At 44.4% G+C, this 17,477-nt stretch overlaps 1 protein-coding gene across 2 annotated transcripts in view; it reads left to right on the top strand.

The window, feature by feature from the left end:
- The window catches only part of dscama (Down syndrome cell adhesion molecule a), a 222,492-nt gene that overhangs the window by 195,467 nt on the left and 9,548 nt on the right, over positions 1 to 17,477 (top strand). For both annotated transcript variants that reach the window (XM_031808380.1, XM_031808379.1), the window contains exons 12-21: positions 1,160 to 1,359; positions 1,620 to 1,716; positions 1,853 to 1,981; positions 2,262 to 2,429; positions 3,184 to 3,254; positions 3,449 to 3,698; positions 4,136 to 4,282; positions 14,488 to 14,643; positions 15,152 to 15,285; positions 15,602 to 15,755. In XM_031808380.1, coding sequence (XP_031664240.1) covers positions 1,160 to 1,359; positions 1,620 to 1,716; positions 1,853 to 1,981; positions 2,262 to 2,429; positions 3,184 to 3,254; positions 3,449 to 3,698; positions 4,136 to 4,282; positions 14,488 to 14,643; positions 15,152 to 15,285; positions 15,602 to 15,755 — 1,506 coding nt within the window. The remainder of the gene's footprint in view (positions 1 to 1,159; positions 1,360 to 1,619; positions 1,717 to 1,852; positions 1,982 to 2,261; positions 2,430 to 3,183; positions 3,255 to 3,448; positions 3,699 to 4,135; positions 4,283 to 14,487; positions 14,644 to 15,151; positions 15,286 to 15,601; positions 15,756 to 17,477) is intronic.

Genomic DNA, 17,477 nt, shown 5'->3' with positions numbered 1-17,477 from the left:
TGAGCTTACCTTTGTCATAATCATGGTAATACTACACTCTTAGAAGAACCCTTTTGGGTTCTCTACATGGAATCCAAAAGGGTTCTACCTGCAACCAAAATATGTTCTTCAAAGGGTTCTCCTATGGGGACAGCCGAAGAACACGTTAAGGTTCTAGATAGCACCTTTTTTCTAAGAGTGTAGTGGTTGAGGTCTTAACAGTTCATTATAGTTTATGATTAACCCATTAGTGTAGAGTCAGTCTCTGTCTGGGGTAAACTTTGCACCTCGGAGCCACTTTAAATGGCACAATGAGACTACCGTTGCTCAAAACGCTAACATTTACCGAAAGGGTGAGGAGTTATTTTTTTCCCTCACTACTTCAAGTGCATCTCACTAAAAATTCATAGTTTTCATGCAAAATAAATCAACCTTATTTTTCTTCAGCGTGGCTCAAAATGGCTCGGGAATGAATAAGAGATGAAGCTTAAACATCTGCGACCCCTCGCCTGACACTTTCCATCATATCACAGGAGCCGTGTGTGTATGTGTCATTGCACACTCGGTTGTGGGGGTAATGAGCTGTGTGTGTGAGTCGTTAGTGTGTGTAGTGTGCTGTCCTAGTGTGCTGTCAGGGACCGGCCAATAGGGATTTTCTCAGATCCAAGCCTTTGCTGCTTGTTGTCATAAGATGTTTGTTGTCACAGTTCAACAAGAAGCATGGCGTTCACTGTCTTTTATGTTAGAAATTGGAGCAATGTCTGCAGAATGTAAACCAAAATACTTAGCAACCACTGAAGTCAGCCATACTATGACTCAATTAAGTGTCATTTGAACAGAGAGATTTGATTCGTTGCACTGTTCCCGTCTTTTAACGACCCTCCATGTGACAGGTATCACTATGATGTCCAACTGGAATTGGATTATGGCTAAACTTGTTTATGTTCAGCCTGTCTTACTTCATAACTAATGTAACATGTCCCTTCTACTCTTTTCTCTATCTTTCTCCCTCCCTCCTCCTCTCCTCTTTCTCTTTCTCTCTCTCCCTGTCTCTCTTTCTCTCTCTCGCTGTCGCTCTCTCTCTCTCTCTCTCTCTCTCTCTCTCTCTCTCTCCCTGTCCATCTGTCTGTCTGTCTCGCTCGCTCTCTCTTTCCCTCCCCTTTTTCTCTCTCCCTTCCAGTTCCAGCCATGATCACGTCATACCCCAACACCACGCTGGCCACGCAGGGCAGTGAGAAGAGGATGAGCTGCACGGCCCACGGGGAGAAACCCATCATGGTGCGTTGGGAGAAGGAAGAGCGCATCATCAACCCAGAGAGCAGCCACCGCTACGTCGTCACCGTCAAAGAGGTGGCCGACGAGGTCATCTCCACCCTGCAGGTATACAGACACACCATTGGAATGGTGCTGCCCTATTCCCAGTTACCTCTGCTGAGGCCAGGTGGAGAACTACTGGGTATGCAGGGCATTTGCTTGGAGCAAAGCGTTGTAGCAAAAGCCTGCATTAAGTTAGTCAGTTTGTAGACAGGTTTGATGATGGCCCATCATGAGCCCTGTCTGTGAATGATATAGCCCAGAATGTGTATTTTCCATGTATTTCCTCATCTATGTAGCTGACTCTCTTTTTCCCCTTCCCATAGATCCGGCCTACAGTGAGGGAAGACTCTGGCTTCTTCTCCTGCCATGCCATCAACTCCTATGGTGAAGACAGAGGGATCATTCAGCTAACAGTGCAAGGTACAGCTGCCTACCACTGACAATTGTCATGAAAACATCATGAAATACAAAATATAACCCCACAATTAGGGTAATGATGCATAAACAACACCCTAGCGTTGTATAACCTTGTTTGTGACTTTGTGGTGTCCCTCAGAGCCCCCGGACCCTCCTGAGGTGGAGATCAGAGAGGTGAAGGACAGGACCATCGCCCTCCGCTGGACCATGGGCTTCGATGGAAACAGCCCAATCACAGGCTTCGACATTGAGTGCAAGAACAAATCAGGTACAAGACAAACAATAGTTATCTTTTCTGTATGGCACAGAATACAAATATTTTCACTTCTTGTGTATTTTTAAGGTCTCTCCTGATTAAATTCTTCTCAGTATCCTCATGTTAAGCTGAGTGTGCTCCTCTTATCTTCCAGATAAAGATTTTTTATGATATTTGATATTTTTCTCAGTATAATTCAATACAGCAGACTAATGCACTTAGCAGGCTTTGACCTACAGCCCCACTTAGTGGTCCTCACTAACCCCTATAAACCTTGACCCCGGCCCCACAGGCTCCTGGGAAATGGCCCAAAGGACCAAAGACGTGTCTCCCCAGCTCAACCAGGCCACCATCATAGACCTGCACCCCTCCTCCACATATAGCATCCGCATGTTCGCCAAGAACCACATCGGCAAGAGTGAGGCCAGCAACGAACTCACGATCACCACAGACGAAGCAGGTATTAGACCAGCACTGGTCATATGTATACACACACAGCATGCAGACACAGACATACAACAACAACAAGGCAAGCACACACAGACATGCGTAGCTATACTGTACATACACATTTAGACTGCTGCACTACATAAATACATAAGGTAAAGCAGGCAAACAGGCAGGATGATCAACTGCAAAATGAAAGACCTACATAAGTGACTAGGATGAAAGAGGTAGAAAAGAGGGTAATGGGGATGAGGAAGTCAATTCATTAACAGCAGAGTGACATCAGCTCCATTGGCTCCGTTGCATTATTGAACACACGCTGACCCTGCACTAAAAGCGGGACTTTTCAATTAGCAGACCATGTTGTAAATGTCACACTGCGGTCAATAGATCACTGGCCAGCCCCTCTGTAAATTGCTCCCATTCCCTTTGGTGGTTCCTCCCAATCCCCATACAGCACTTCTCTCTCTCACTTCTCTTCTGACTCTGTCCCACATGACCTCTCATAAACATGACCTCCATCTTTATTACTGTTCAAGTGGGCTGGGCCATCTGAGACCAAATACTCTGGTCTACCCAAAGATACTGTAGAACCTTAGCCTTCCATGTCTCAGGATCTTTGCCTTAAGCCTGGAATAATCTTCAGAATACACTCAGACTGGATAGTTTAATTCCTTTGCTGACTAATTTCTGCCTTCCTGCACCTCCTCTACTCAACTGACAGTAGCTCACATCTGAATGACCTTGATGTATGTTCTTCCTTCTAGCTCCTGATGGTCCCCCACAAGATGTGCAGCTTGAAGCCTTCTCCTCTCAGAGCATCAGAGTCTCCTGGAGGGTAAAATATGTTCAATCAATTCCATCTGGACTGAGAAGAACTTACTGTAGCTCAGTGGTCTACTAGCTACATGGTCTGTTACATATCAGGTCATCGAGGGCCACAACCATTATTCTGTCCTCAAGAAGATGTAAAGATGTAAGATCTAAATGTACTTTCCCCTCTCTTCCCTCCCTCTCTCCGTCCTTCACCAGGCCCCTAAGAAGCACCTCCAGAACGGGGCGATCCGTGGCTACCAGGTGGGCTACAGGGAGTTCAGCACCGGGGGGAACTACCAGTTCAACGTCATCAGCATGGAGACGACGGGGGACAACGACCACAGTGAGAGCGTCACCCTGGACAACCTGAAGAAGTTCACCCAGTATGGGGTGGTGGTGCAGGCCAGCAACAGCGCTGGGACAGGACCCTCCTCCCAGGAGGTCATCTCTACCACGTTGGAGGACGGTGAGGAGGACAAACACACAGTCTGCCTTTAGCTATCAGTAATAATATCGTGGACAGTGAACATCTTGCTGATTTCAAACATTAGGGTATTCTATTATTCTAGTATTGTGGTGCATCAAGGGTCAAACAGCTGATGTTTTGTCTCTGAAGGAAGTGAACTCCCAGGATGGAATTTTATCGACATCTTGTGGATGATGTTGGTACTGCTGGTGTAGTGAGACTGTGTCTATCACATGTTCAGTATTGTCATGCATGGCTGGTCATTTTTGTCATGGCTAAAAACATACCCGATGAAGGCTTGGTCCCAAAACACTAGTTTTAAGCATTATGAAGTTCACTTCCAAGAGTATCTCAATATTCTCATCTCTTCAGTAAACTCTTCTGTTCATTCTACTTGTTTGGAGACTGAGGTTTTTCCTCCTCCCTGGTTGTGACAGTTCCCAGCCGGCCTCCAGAGAACGTCCAGGCGACAGCAGCGTCTCCAGAGATTATCTCTCTATCCTGGCTGACCCCTCCTAAAGACGCTCTCAACGGCATCCTGCTCGGCTTCAGAGTCATCTACTGGGCTAACCTGCCCGACGGAGGTACAGTACACACACACACACAGATGCATGTGTAACAGTATAACTTTAAACCATCCCCTCGCCCATACCCGGGCACGAACCAGGGACCCTCTGCACACATCAACAACAGGCACCCACGAAGCTATCGTTACCCATCGCTCCACAAAAGCTGCGGCCCTTGCAGAGCAAGGGGAACCACTACTTCAAGGTCTCAGAGCAAGTGACGTCACCAATTGAAACGCTATTTAGCGCGCACCGCTAACTAGCTAGCCATTTCACATACATTACACTCACCCCCCTTTTGACCTCCTTTTCCGCAGCAACCAGTGATCCGGGTCAACAGCATTTTATTTTATTTTATTTCACCTTTATTTAACCAGGTAGGCTAGTTGAGAACAAGTTCTTATTTACAACTGCGACCTGGCCAAGATAAAGCATAGCAGTGTGAACAGACAGCAACACAGAGTTACACATGGAGTAAACAATAAACAAGTCAATAACACAGTATAATTTAAAAAATTTGTCAATATACATTGTGTGCAAAAGGCATGAGGAGGTAGGCGAATAATTACCATTTAGCAGATTAACACTGGAGAGATAAATGATCAGATGGTCATGTGCAGGTAGAGATACTGGTGTGCAAAAGAGCAGAAAAGTAAATAAATAGAAACAGTATGGGGATGACGTAGGTAAATTGGGTGGGCTATTTACCGATGGACTATGTACAGCTGCAGCGATCGGTTAGCTGCTCAGATAGCAGATGTTTAAAGTTGGTGAGGGAGATAAGTCTCCAACTTCAACGATTTTTGCAATTCGTTCCAGTCACAGTCAGCAGAGTACTGGAAGAAAAGGCGGCCAAATGAGGTGTTGGCTTTAGGGATGATCATTGAGATACACTTGCTGGAGTGCGTGCTACGGGTGGGTGTTGCCATCATAACCAGTGAACTGAGATAAGGCGGAGCTTTACCTAGCATGGACTTGTAGATGACCTGGAGCCAGTGGGTCTGGCGACGAATATGTAGCGAGGGCCAGCCGACTAGAGCATACAGGTCGCAGTGGTGGGTGGTATAAGGTGCTTTAGTAACAAAGCAGATGACACTGTGATAAACTGCATCCAGTTTGCTGAGTAGAGTATTGGAAGCCATTTTGTAAATGACATCGCCGAAGTCGAGGATCGGTAGGATAGTCAGTTTTACTAGGGTAAGTTTGGCGGCGTGAGTGAAGGAGGCTTTGTTGCGAAATAGAAAGCCGATTCTAGATTTGATTTTGGATTGGAGATGTTTACAGTCTAGCCAGACACCTAGGTACTTATAGATGTCCACATATTCTAGGTCGGAACCATCCAGGGTGGTGATGCTAGTCGGGCGTGCGAGTGCAGGCAGCGAACGGTTGAAAAGCATGCATTTGGTTTTACTAGTGTTTAAGAGCAGTTGGAGGCCACGGAAGGAGTGTTGTATGGCATTAAAGCTCGTTTGGAGGTTAGATAGCACAGTGTCCAAGGAAGGGCCAGAAGTATACAGAATGGTGTCGTCTGCATAGAGGTGGATCAGGGAATCGCCCGCAGCAAGAGCAACATCATTGATATACAGTGTGGCAAAAAAGTATTTAGTCAGCCACCAATTGTGCAAGTTCTCCCACTTAAAAATATGAGAGAGGCCTGTAATTTTCATCATAGGTACACTTCAACTATGACAGACAAAATCAGAAAAAGAAATCCAGAAAATCACATTGTAGGATTTTTTATGAATTTATTTGCAAATTATGGTGGAAAATAAGTATTTGGTCACCTATAAACAAGCAAGATTTTGGGCTCTCACAGACCTGTAACTTCTTCTTTAAGAGGCTCCTCTGTCCTCCATTCGTTACCTGTATTAATGGCACCTGTTTGAACTTGTTATCAGTATAAAAGACACCTGTCCACAACCTCAAACAGTCACACTCCAAACTCCACTATGGCCAAGACCAAAGAGCTGTCAAAGGACACCAGAAACAAAAGTATAGAATGAATCTGCAATAGGTAAGCAGCTTGGTTTGAAGAAATCAACTGTGGGAGCAATCATTAGGAAATGGAAGACATACAAGACCACTGATAATCTCCCTCGATCTGGGGCTCCACGCAAGATCTCACCACGTGGGGTCAAAATGATCACAAGAACGGTGAGCAAAAATCCCAGAACCACCAGGGGGGACCTAGTGAATGACCTGCAGAGTGCTGGGACCAAAGTAACAAAGCCTACCATCAGTAACACACTACGCCGCCAGGGACTCAAATCCTGCAGTGCCAGACGTGTCCCCTGCTTAAGCCAGTACATGCCCAGGCCAGTCTGAAGTTTGCTAGAGAGCATTTTGATGATCCAGAAGAAGATTGGGAGAATGTCATATGGTCAGATGAAACCAAAATAGAACTTTTTGGTAAAAACTCAACTCGTCGTGTTTGGAGGACAAAGAATGCTGAGTTCCATCCAAAGAACACCATACCTACTGTGAAGCATGGGGGTGGAAACATCATGCTTTGGGGCTGTTTTTCTGTAAAGGGACCAGGACAACTGATCCGTGTAAAGGAAAGAATGAATGGGGCCATGTATCGTGCGATTTTGAGTGAAAACCTCCTTCCATCAGCAAGGGCATTGAAGATTAAACGTGGCTGGGTCTTTCAGCATGACAATGATCCCAAACACACCGCCCGGGCAACGAAGGAGTGGCTTCATAAGAAGCATTTCAAGGTCCTGGAGTGGCCTAGCCAGTCTCCAGATCTTAACCCCATAGAAAATCTTTGGAGGGAGTTGAAAGTCCGTGTTGCCCAGCAACAGCCCCAAAACATCACTGCTCTAGAGGAGATCTGCATGGAGGAATGGGCCAAAATACCAGCAACAGTGTGTGAAAACCTTGTGAAGACTTACAGAAAATGTTTTACCTCTGTCATTGCCAACAAAGGGTATATAACAAAGTATTGAGATAAACTTTTGTTATAAACCAAATACTTATTTTCCACCATAATTTGCAAATCAATTCATTAAAAATCCTATAATGTGATTTTCTGGATTTTTTTTCTCATTTTGTCTGTCATAGTTGAAGGGGACCTATGAGGAAAATTAGAGGCCTCTGTCATCTTTTTAAGTGGGAGAACTTGCACAATTTGTGGCTGACTAAATACTTTTTTGCCCCATTGTATACAGAGAAAAGAGTCATTCCGAGAATTGAACCCTGTGGCACCCCCATAGAGACTGCCAGAGGACCGGACAACATGCCCTCCGATTTGACACACTGAACTCTGTCTGGCAAGTAGTTGGTGAACCATGTGAGGCAATCATTAGAAAAACCGAGGCTACTGAGTCTGCCGATAAGAATATGGTGATTGACAGAGTCGAAAGCCTTGGCCAGGTCGATTAATATGGCTGCACAGTACTGTCTTTTATCGATGGCGGTTATGATATCATTTAGTACCTTGAGCGTGGCTGAGGTGCACCCGTGACCGGCTCGGAAACCAGATTGCACAGCGGAGAAGGTACGGTGGGATTCGAGATGGTCAGTGATCTGTTTGTTGACTTGGCTTTCTAGACCTTAGATAGGCAGGGCAGGATGGTAACAGTTTGGGTCCAGGGTGTCTCCCCCTTTGAAGAGGGGGATGACCGTGGCAGCTTTCCAGTCCTTGGGGATCTCAGGCGATATGAAAGAGAGGTTGAACAGGCTGGTAATAGGGGTTGCGACAATGGCGGCGGATAGTTTCAGAAATAGAGGGTCCAGATTGTCAAGCCCAGCTGATTTGTACGGGTCCAGGTTTTGCAGCTCTTTCAGAACATCTGCTATCTGGATTTGGGGAAAGGAGAAGCTGGGGAGGCTTGGGCGAGTAGCTGCGGGGGGGAGCTTTTGGACGAGGTTGGAGTAGCCAGGAGGAAGGCATGGCCAGCCGTTGAGAAATGCTTGTTGAAGTTTTCGATTATCATGGATTTATCGGTGTGACCGTGTTACCTAGCCTCAGTGCAGTGGGCAGCTGGGAGGAGGTGCTCTTGTTCTCCATGGACTTTACAGTGTCCCAGAACTTTTTGGAGTTAGAGCTACAGGATGCAAATTTCTGCTTGAAAAAGCTGGCCTTTGCTTTCCTGACTGACTGCGTGTATTGGTTCCTGACTTCCCTGAACAGTTGCATATCGCGGGGACTATTCGATGCTATTGCAGTCCGCCTCATCAATGTAACAGTATAAACTTTACGCCCGTCCCCTCGCCCCGACCTGGGCGCGAACCAGGGACCCTCTGCACACGCCAACAGTCACCCTCGAAGCATCGCTACCCATCGCTCCACAAAAGCCGCGGCCCTTGCAGAGCAAGGGGAACCACTACTTCAAGGTCTCAGAGCAAGTGACGTCACCGATTGAAACGCTATTTAGCGCGCACCGCTAACTAAGCTAGCCATTTCACATCCGTTACACAAAGAGAGAGAAGGATGTAGATGTTAGACTGTATCTGCCCTAGTCCGTAACCTCCAAGACACATAGAATGCATACAGTATCAACATGATTACCTATGCATGATAATTCAAGTGGGTGAATGGGACATATTAGCAGTGACCTAGGCTTTCTAGTCCAAGTCAGACAGCCTGGCATGGCATGCAGTCGGCACATGCTGGAGAGACGTCAGAGTGATGGCTTCTGACTCCTCTCATATCACATCCCCTCTGATGGCCCCTGGATGCACCAATTGAAAAGCAACACTCAATCTAGTTTGCATAGTAACAGTGCATGTCATATTGGGACACACTCCGAACAATACTACAGTCATTTTTTAAAATGTATTATTATTTTACTAGGCAAGTCAGTTAAGAACAAATTCTTATTTTCAATGACGGCCTAGGAACAGTGGGTTAACTGCCTGTTCATGGGCAGAACGACAGATTTGCACCTTGTCAGCTCAGGGATTTGAACTCGCAACCTTTCAGTTACTAGTCCAACACTCTAACCACTAGGCTACCCTGCCATCCCATAGCCATGTATTACATCTATTATGTATATATTGATATCTTATGTAACATTGACAACAATTCATATGAATACATATCTTATTCCTTTAAATGAAAGATGTCACTCATTATGTCAAATCAAATCAAAGTGTATTGGTCGCGTAGACAGTTTTTAGCAGATGTTATAGTGGGTGCAGCAAAATGCTTGTGTTACTAGCTCCTAATAGTGCAGTAAAATGTATAGCTAGTATACAAATAATCTAACATCTAAAATTAAGAAAAGTCAGAAGGAATTAAATGAACAACCAAAATATCACTATATCAGTAATCCAAATGCAATCCATATATACACTGAAAATATACTAAGAATGTGTGATAGAAATCATATTGATGTATTTATTGTCAAAGACACTTGTCTAAACCCTCAGCCAGGGCCTGTTGTGTTCTTCATATATTTTAAGTGTGAGCAATATAAATGTTTTTGTTGGGAAAGTATCATGGGTTGTTTACCTCATGCACCAGCAGAGGGGGCTATAGGCCCCTTTCTAAGATGGTGGAGCAACTGTGTCTTATCCATCAACACTGCTCTAAACATTTGGCACCAGCCTGTCACTGCAGTAATCAAACTCAGCACCCATCAATGGTCTATATTTATCAGCCATTTTATGGATTTCATATACTGTGCATTCGGAAAGTATTGAGACCCCTTGACTTTTTCCAGATTTTGTTACATTACAACCTTATTCTAAAATGGATTAAATAGTTTTTTCGCCTCGTCAATCTATACACAATACCCCATAATGACAAAGCAAAAACAGGTTTTTACAAATGTTTTCAAATGTCTAAAAATAATAATAATGCAAATATCACATTTACATAAGTATTCAGACCCTTTACTCAATACTTTGTTGTATTTGGGGAGTTCCTCCCATTCTTCTCTGCAGATCCTCTCAAGCTGTCAGGTTGGATGGGGAGCGTCGCTGCACAGCTATTTTCAGGTCTCTCCAGAGATGTTCGATTGAGTGTCCCGAAGCCACTCCTGCGTTGTCTTGGCTGTGTGTTTAGGGTCATTGTCCTGTTGGAAGGTGAACCTTATACCAGTCTGAGGTCCTGAGCGCTCTAGAGCAGGTTTTCATCAAGGATCTCTCTGTACTTTGTTCTGTTCATCTTTCATCCAGACTAGTCTCCCAGTCCCTGCCGCTGAAAAACATCCCCACACAATGATGCTGGCACCACCATGCTTCACTGTAGGGATGGTGCCAGGTTTCCTCCAGATGTGACGCTTGTCATTCAGGCCAAAGAGTTCAATCTTGGTTTCATCAGACCAGAGAATTTTATTTATCATGGTCTGAGAGTCCTTTAGTTGCCTTTTGACAAACTTCAAGTGGTGTTGTCATGTGCCTTTTACTGAGGAGTGGCTTCTGTCTGGACACTCTACCATAAAGGCCTGGTTGGTGGAGTGCTGCAGGTATGGTTGTTTTTCTGGTTCTCCCATCTCTACAGAGGAAATCTGGAGCTCTGTCAGAGTGAACATCAGGTTCTTGGTCACCTCCCTGACCAAGGCCCTTCTCCCCAGATTGCTCAGGGTTGGTGGTTTCAAGTGTCTTCCATTTAAGAATGATGGAGGCCACTGTGTCCTTGGCGACCTTCAATGCTGCTGAAATATTTTGGTACCCTTCCCCAGATTTGTGCCTCGACGCAATCCTGTCTTAGAGTTCTACGGATAATTCCTTCGACCTCATGGCTTGGTTTTTGACCTTATATAGACAAGTGTGTGCCTTTCCAAATCATGTCTAATCCATTGAATTTACCACAGATGGACTCCAATCAAGTGGTAGAAACATCTCAAGGATGATCAATGGAAACAGGATGCACCTGAGCTCAATTTCGAATCTCATAGCAAATGAAGCTCAATTTCGAGTCTCATAGCAAATGAATACTTATGTAAATAAGGTATTTCTGATTTTTATTTGTAATACATTTGCAAAAATGTCTAAAACCCTGTTTTTGCTTGGTCATTATGAGGTATTGTGTGTAGATTGGTGAGGAAAGTGTTTTATTTAATCCATTTTAGAATAAGTGTGTAATCTAACAAAATGTGGAAAAAGGGAAATTGTCAGAATACTTACCGAATGCACAGTACCTACAGTACAGTGAGTCAGAATACTTACCGAATGCACAGTACCTACAGTACAGTGAGTCAGAATACTTACCGAATGCACAGTACCTACAGTACAGTGAGTCAGAATACTTACCGAATGCACAGTACCTACAGTACAGTGAGTCAGTATACTTACCGAATGCACAGTACCTACAGTACAGTGAGTCAGAATACTTACCGAATGCACAGTACCTACAGTACAGTGAGTCAGAATACTTACCGAATGCACAGTACCTACAGTACAGTGAGTCAGAATACTTACTGAATGCACAGTACCTACAGTACAGTGAGTCAGTATACTTACCGAATGCACAGTACCTACAGTACAGTGAGTCAGAATACTTACCGAATGCACAGTACCTACAGTACAGTGAGTCAGAATACTTACCGAATGCACAGTACCTACAGTACAGTGAGTCAGAATACTTACCGAATGCACAGTACCTACAGTACAGTGAGTCAGAATACTTACCGAATGCACAGTACCTACAGTACAATGAGTCAGAATTCATTGATCACAGCTATTGTAGTATACAGCATATATTTTACTGCACGTTTCCAAATCACACTATTATGACTCATAAACCTATGAGGTTTATATCTCAGAGAACTGTTCTGATTAGCCCACAACACAACTATAGATGGAGTTATAGAGCCAGAGATTAGTAGATTCCAGAGCTCTTCATATGCTATGGCTGCTTTGGGACAGTTTGTGTTTGAATGACTGCATTAAAAGAGAGGGAGAAGAAGGAAGTGTACTAACAGGGAGGATGGAGCATTTACAGACTGTGGCTCTAATCCAGACTGCAGTAGAGGAGGGGAAGATGGAGAAATAGAGAGAGGGAGAGACATCCATTATTCAACACTTAGAGAAGCATCATCAGCGTCAAGGTCAGACACACCAGAACAGGGCTTTTTAATCCTGTATTTGTGTCCATGTTTTGATTCAAGGCTGTGCTATCACTGCTATGACATCCTTGGACATATTATTTTATGTACAGTACCAGACAAAAGTTTTGACACACCTACTCATCCCAAGATTTGTCTTCTTTTACTATTTTCTACATTGTAGAATAATAGTGACATTGCCTTGATGACAGCTTTGCACACTCTTGGCATTCTCTCAACCATCTTCATGAGGTAGTCACCTGGAATGCATTTCAATTAACAATGGCCTTGTTAAAAGTGAATTTGTGAAATTTCTTTCCATCTTAATGCGTTTGAGCCAATCAGTTGTGTTGTGACAAGGTAGGGTTGGTATACAGAAGATAGCCCTATTTGGTAAAAGACCAAGTCCATATTATTGCAAGAACATCTCAAATAAACAAAGAGAAGTTACAGTACATCATTACTGTAAGGCATGAAGATCAGTCAATCTGGAAAATTTCAAAAACCATCAAGCACTATGATGAAACTGGCTCTCAGGAAGACACACCTCTGCTGCAGAGGATAAGTTCGTTAGGGTTACCAGCCTCAGAAATTGCAGCCCAAATAAATAAAAGTAACAGACACATCTCAACATCAACTGTTCAGAGGAGACTGTGTGAATCAGGCCTTCATGGTTGAATTGCTGCAAAGAAACCACTACTAAAGGACACCAATATGAAGAAGAGAGCTGCTTGGGCCAAGAAACACGAGCATTGGGCATTAGATGAGTCCAAATTTTAGACTTTTGGTTCCAATCGCCGTGTCTTTGTGAGGCGCAGAGTAAGTGAACGGAGGATCTCTGCATGTGTGGTTCCCACCGTGAAGCATGAAGGAGGAGGTGTGAGGGTGTTGGTGACACTGTCTGTGATTTATTTAGAATTCAAGGCACACTTAACCAGAATGGCTACCACAGCATTCTGCAGTGATGCGCCATCCCATCTGGTTTGCACTTAGTGGGACTATCATTTGTTTTTCAACAGGACAATGACCCAAAACACACCTCCAGGCTGTGTAAGGGCTATTTGACCAATAAGAGAGTGATGGAGTGCTGCATCAGATGACCTGGTCTCCACAATCACCCGACCTCAACCCAATTGAGATTGTTTGGTATGAGTTGGACCGCAGAGTGAAGGAAAAGCAGCCAACAAGTTCTCAGCATATGTGGGAACTCCTTCAAGACTGTTGGAAAAGCATTCCAGGTGAAGCTGGTTGATAGAATGCCAAGAGTGTGCAAAGCTGTCATTAAGGCAAAGGGTGGCTACTTTGAAGAATCTAAAATATATTTTGGTCATTTTAACACTTTTTTGCTTACTACATGATTCCATATGTGTTATTTCATAGTTCTGATGTCTTCACTATTATTCTACAATGTAGAAAATTGTTTAAAAAAATAATACAAACCCTGCAATGAGTAGGTGTGTCCAAACTTCTGACTGGTACTGTATGTGTTATACAATACAAGCGTTCACTGAGTGTACAAAACATTAGGAACACCTTCCTAATATTTAGTTGCACCCTCTTTTGCCCTCAGAACAGCCTCAATTCGTCAGGACATAGACTCTACAAGGTGTCGAAAGCATTCCACCTGGATGCTGGCACATGTTGAGCCCAATGTTTCCCATATTTGTGTCAAGTTGGCTGTATGTCCTTTAGAAGGTGGACCATTACTGCTACTACACACAGGAAACTGTTGAGTGTGAAAAACCCAGCAGCGTTAAAGTTCTTGACACAAACCAGTGCGCCTACTACCATACCCCATTCAAAGGCACTTGGATATTTTGTCTTGCCCATTCACCCTCTGAATGGCACACCTACACAATCCATGTCTCAATTGTCTCAATGCTTAAAAATCATTCTTTAACCGGTCTACTCCCCTTCATCTACACTGATTGAAATGGATTGTGACATCAATAAGGGATCATATCTTTCCCCTGGATTCACCTGGTCAGTTTATGTCATGGAAAGAGCAGCTGTTCCTAATGTTTGGTATTTATCTGTATTTACCAAGCAACTTGTCATCTAAGTTAGTTGACATTTACAGTAATTCTGCATTTGACATCATTGATTTTCTCCCTCCCTTCTTCCCTGTCTCTTTTCCTTGCTCCCTACTTCTCTTTCTGCCTTATTCTGACCCGTATTTCCTCTCATTGCCCTCTATCCCTTCCTCTCCTTCTCCTATCTCAGAGCTGGGGGAGATCCGTAACGTGACCACCTCTAAGCCGTCTCTGGAGCTGGATGGTCTGGAGAAGTACACCAACTACAGCATCCAGGTGCTGACCTTCACCCGGGCCGGGGACGGGGTGCGCAGCGAGCAGATCTTCACTCGCACCAAGGAGGACGGTACGCACACCAGTAGACAATAAGTCTTCAGGCACTGTTCTAGGATCAGCTTGCACTCTCTAAATTCTAACCTTAACTATTAGGGGGAAGATGCTAAACTGACCTTAGATCACTGTGTAGAGTGAACTGCATCATACTAATCATACTAGAGGTCAGGGGTCAACTGTGGTAGGTAAACCGTGCCTAGATTTGCATATCTCCTCTTGCATTATGTAAGAGCGTTTTGAAAAGTAGAAATAATTATGACAGAACTTCTGTTTGAATTTGGTGTGAAATTATATCAATTTTTGTTGAGTTGGTGCAGAAGACTCACATAAGTAGCTGAAAATTTGCAGCTCCTGCATATTGCAGACCGCCCTGTAGCATCAGACGTTCAGGCACGGTTACTGGAATGACTGATTTTGACACTGGCAAAACTTAAATACAGATTGGTTTCCTTAGATGATACACAAAACGAGGATAAGGGTAATAATGTATATTTCCCTATTTCACTGTTTTCCCTCACCAGTTCCTGGTCCTCCGGCTGGGGTGAAGGCAGCGGCGGCATCTAACTCGGTGGTGTTTGTGTCGTGGCTCCCTCCTCTCAAACTCAACGGCATCATCAGGAAATACACAGTCTTCTGCTCTAACCCACACCCCACGGTAAGGAGGGCACAGAGTACTGGGTTTCAGAGTACAGGTATAAAGGCATGTCAGTGATGGACATACAGTAGATTTAAGAGACCTGACATAATTGGAGGAGAGGGAGGCACCAGATTCAAGGGCTAGACTAGATAAGAAGCCTGCATGGTGCACAAAGCTACAGGGAGACTGATGATGGCTTATAAACCCTCTATCTAAAATTGTCAGGGCTGTGACATCAATGATTCAACTCTAATAATTGATACCTTGGCACAGACATTTGGAGTAAGTCCTGTATCTCTCTGCTAACTTCATGTCGGTCTCTCCCCTCCTACAGGTGAGCAGTGAGTTTGAAGCAGCACCAGACGTCTTCTTCTACCGTATCCCCAACCTGAGCAGGAGCCGCCAGTACAGCATCTGGGTGGTGGCCGTCACCGCAGCCGGCCGTGGCAACGCCAGCGACATCATCACCGTCAAGCCCCAGGCCGAGGGTAGGTGGAGCTTATGGTTTCCCTTCTCATTGTCCTGAAACAGATGGTAAGATGAGGTGTCTCAGTCTCTGAATGTTTTTAGAAGACACAAAAGACATCAGCTCATTTTCACTGTGTCAAAGCCTTGATCAGAACATTTAAAGGGGCACAACCCTGAGAAACTCTGCCTATGAGTTGCCTTACTTAGAGCTTATTCAGATTGACGAAAGTTGGAAGAGTTTCATCAGGATGAATTTAGATAATATAAGTAAAAAGAGGAGACCATACTATCCCCACCTCCATCTCAGGATGTGAATGTAGTTGAAACGAGCTCATCAAACTGAATGAAATAAGTCTGCTATTTCACCCGGTCAGCACTGTGCTGCTTAATGAGAACTTATAAACTGGCAGCACTGTGCTGCGTAATGAGAACTGATAAGCTGGCAGCACTGTGCTGCTTAATGAGAACTTATAAACTGTCAGCACTGTGCTGCTTAATGAGAACCGATAAGCTGTCAGCACTGTGCTGCTTAATGAGAACCGATAAACTGACAGCACTGTGCTGCTTGGTGAGAACTGATAAGCTGTCAGCACTGTGCTGCTTGGTGAGAACTGATAAGCTGTCAGCACTGTGCTGCTTGGTGTGAAATGATAAGCTGTCAGCACTGTGCTGCTTGGTGAGAACTGATAAGCTGTCAGCACTGTGCTGCTTGGTGAGAACTGATAAGCTGTCAGCACTGTGCTGCTTGGTGAGAACTGATTAGCTATCAGCACTGTTCTGCTTGGTGAGAACTGATAAGCTGTCAGCACTGTGCTGCTTGGTGAGAACTGATAAGCTGTCAGCACTGTGCTGCTTGGTGAGAACTGATAAGCTGTCAGCACTGTGCTGCTTGGTGCGAACTGATAAGCTGTCAGCACTGTGCTGCTTGGTGAGAACTGATAAGCTGTCAGCACTGTGCTGCTTGGTGAGAACTGATAAGCTGTCAGCATGGTGCTGCTTGGTGAGAACTGATAAGCTGTCAGCACTGTGCTGCTTGGTGAGAACTGATAAGCTGTCAGCATGGTGCTGCTTGGTGAGAACTGATAAGCTGTCAGCACTGTGCTGCTTGGTGAGAACTGATAAGCTGTCAGCACTGTGCTGCTTGGTGAGAACTGATAAGCTGTCAGCACTGTGCTGCTTGGTGAGAACTGATAAGCTGATGGTGAGCAGTGGTAGGTAGTGTAGTGGTCCATCATCTGGACGTTCTCATCCTGTTAGAGCTGTTAAAGGTGATACATGTGGTTTCCAACCTGATGCGTTTTAGAAATCAATCTGCTGCCTGACCATCCTCGTCCCAAACAGACAGTGGTGTAAAGTACTTTAAGTAAAAAATATTTGGGGTATCTGTACTTTACTTTAATATTTATATTTTTGACTACTTTTACTTTTACTTCACTCCATTCCTAAAGAGAATGATGTACTTTTTACTCCATACATTTTCCCTGACACCCAAAAGTACTAGTTACAATTTGAATGCTTACAGGAAAAGGGTCAAACATGTCTCTGGTCATCCCTACTGCCCTACTGCCTCTGATCTGGTGGACTCACTAAACATAAATTCTTCCTTTGTAAATTGTGTTGGAGTTGCCCCTGGCTGTCAAAAAAAGTTCTAAAAAAGGAAATTGTGCCATCTGGTTTGCTAAATATAAGGAATTTGAGGTATAGCATGTATGACAATTGAGTACTTTTTCCACCACTGTACT

Source organism: Oncorhynchus kisutch, linkage group LG28, assembly GCF_002021735.2.
Source record: "Oncorhynchus kisutch isolate 150728-3 linkage group LG28, Okis_V2, whole genome shotgun sequence".
Classification (NCBI taxonomy): domain Eukaryota; kingdom Metazoa; phylum Chordata; class Actinopteri; order Salmoniformes; family Salmonidae; genus Oncorhynchus; species Oncorhynchus kisutch.
The sequence above is the reverse complement of the archived record's forward strand: the minus strand, read 5'-3'. Positions and strand labels throughout refer to the sequence as shown.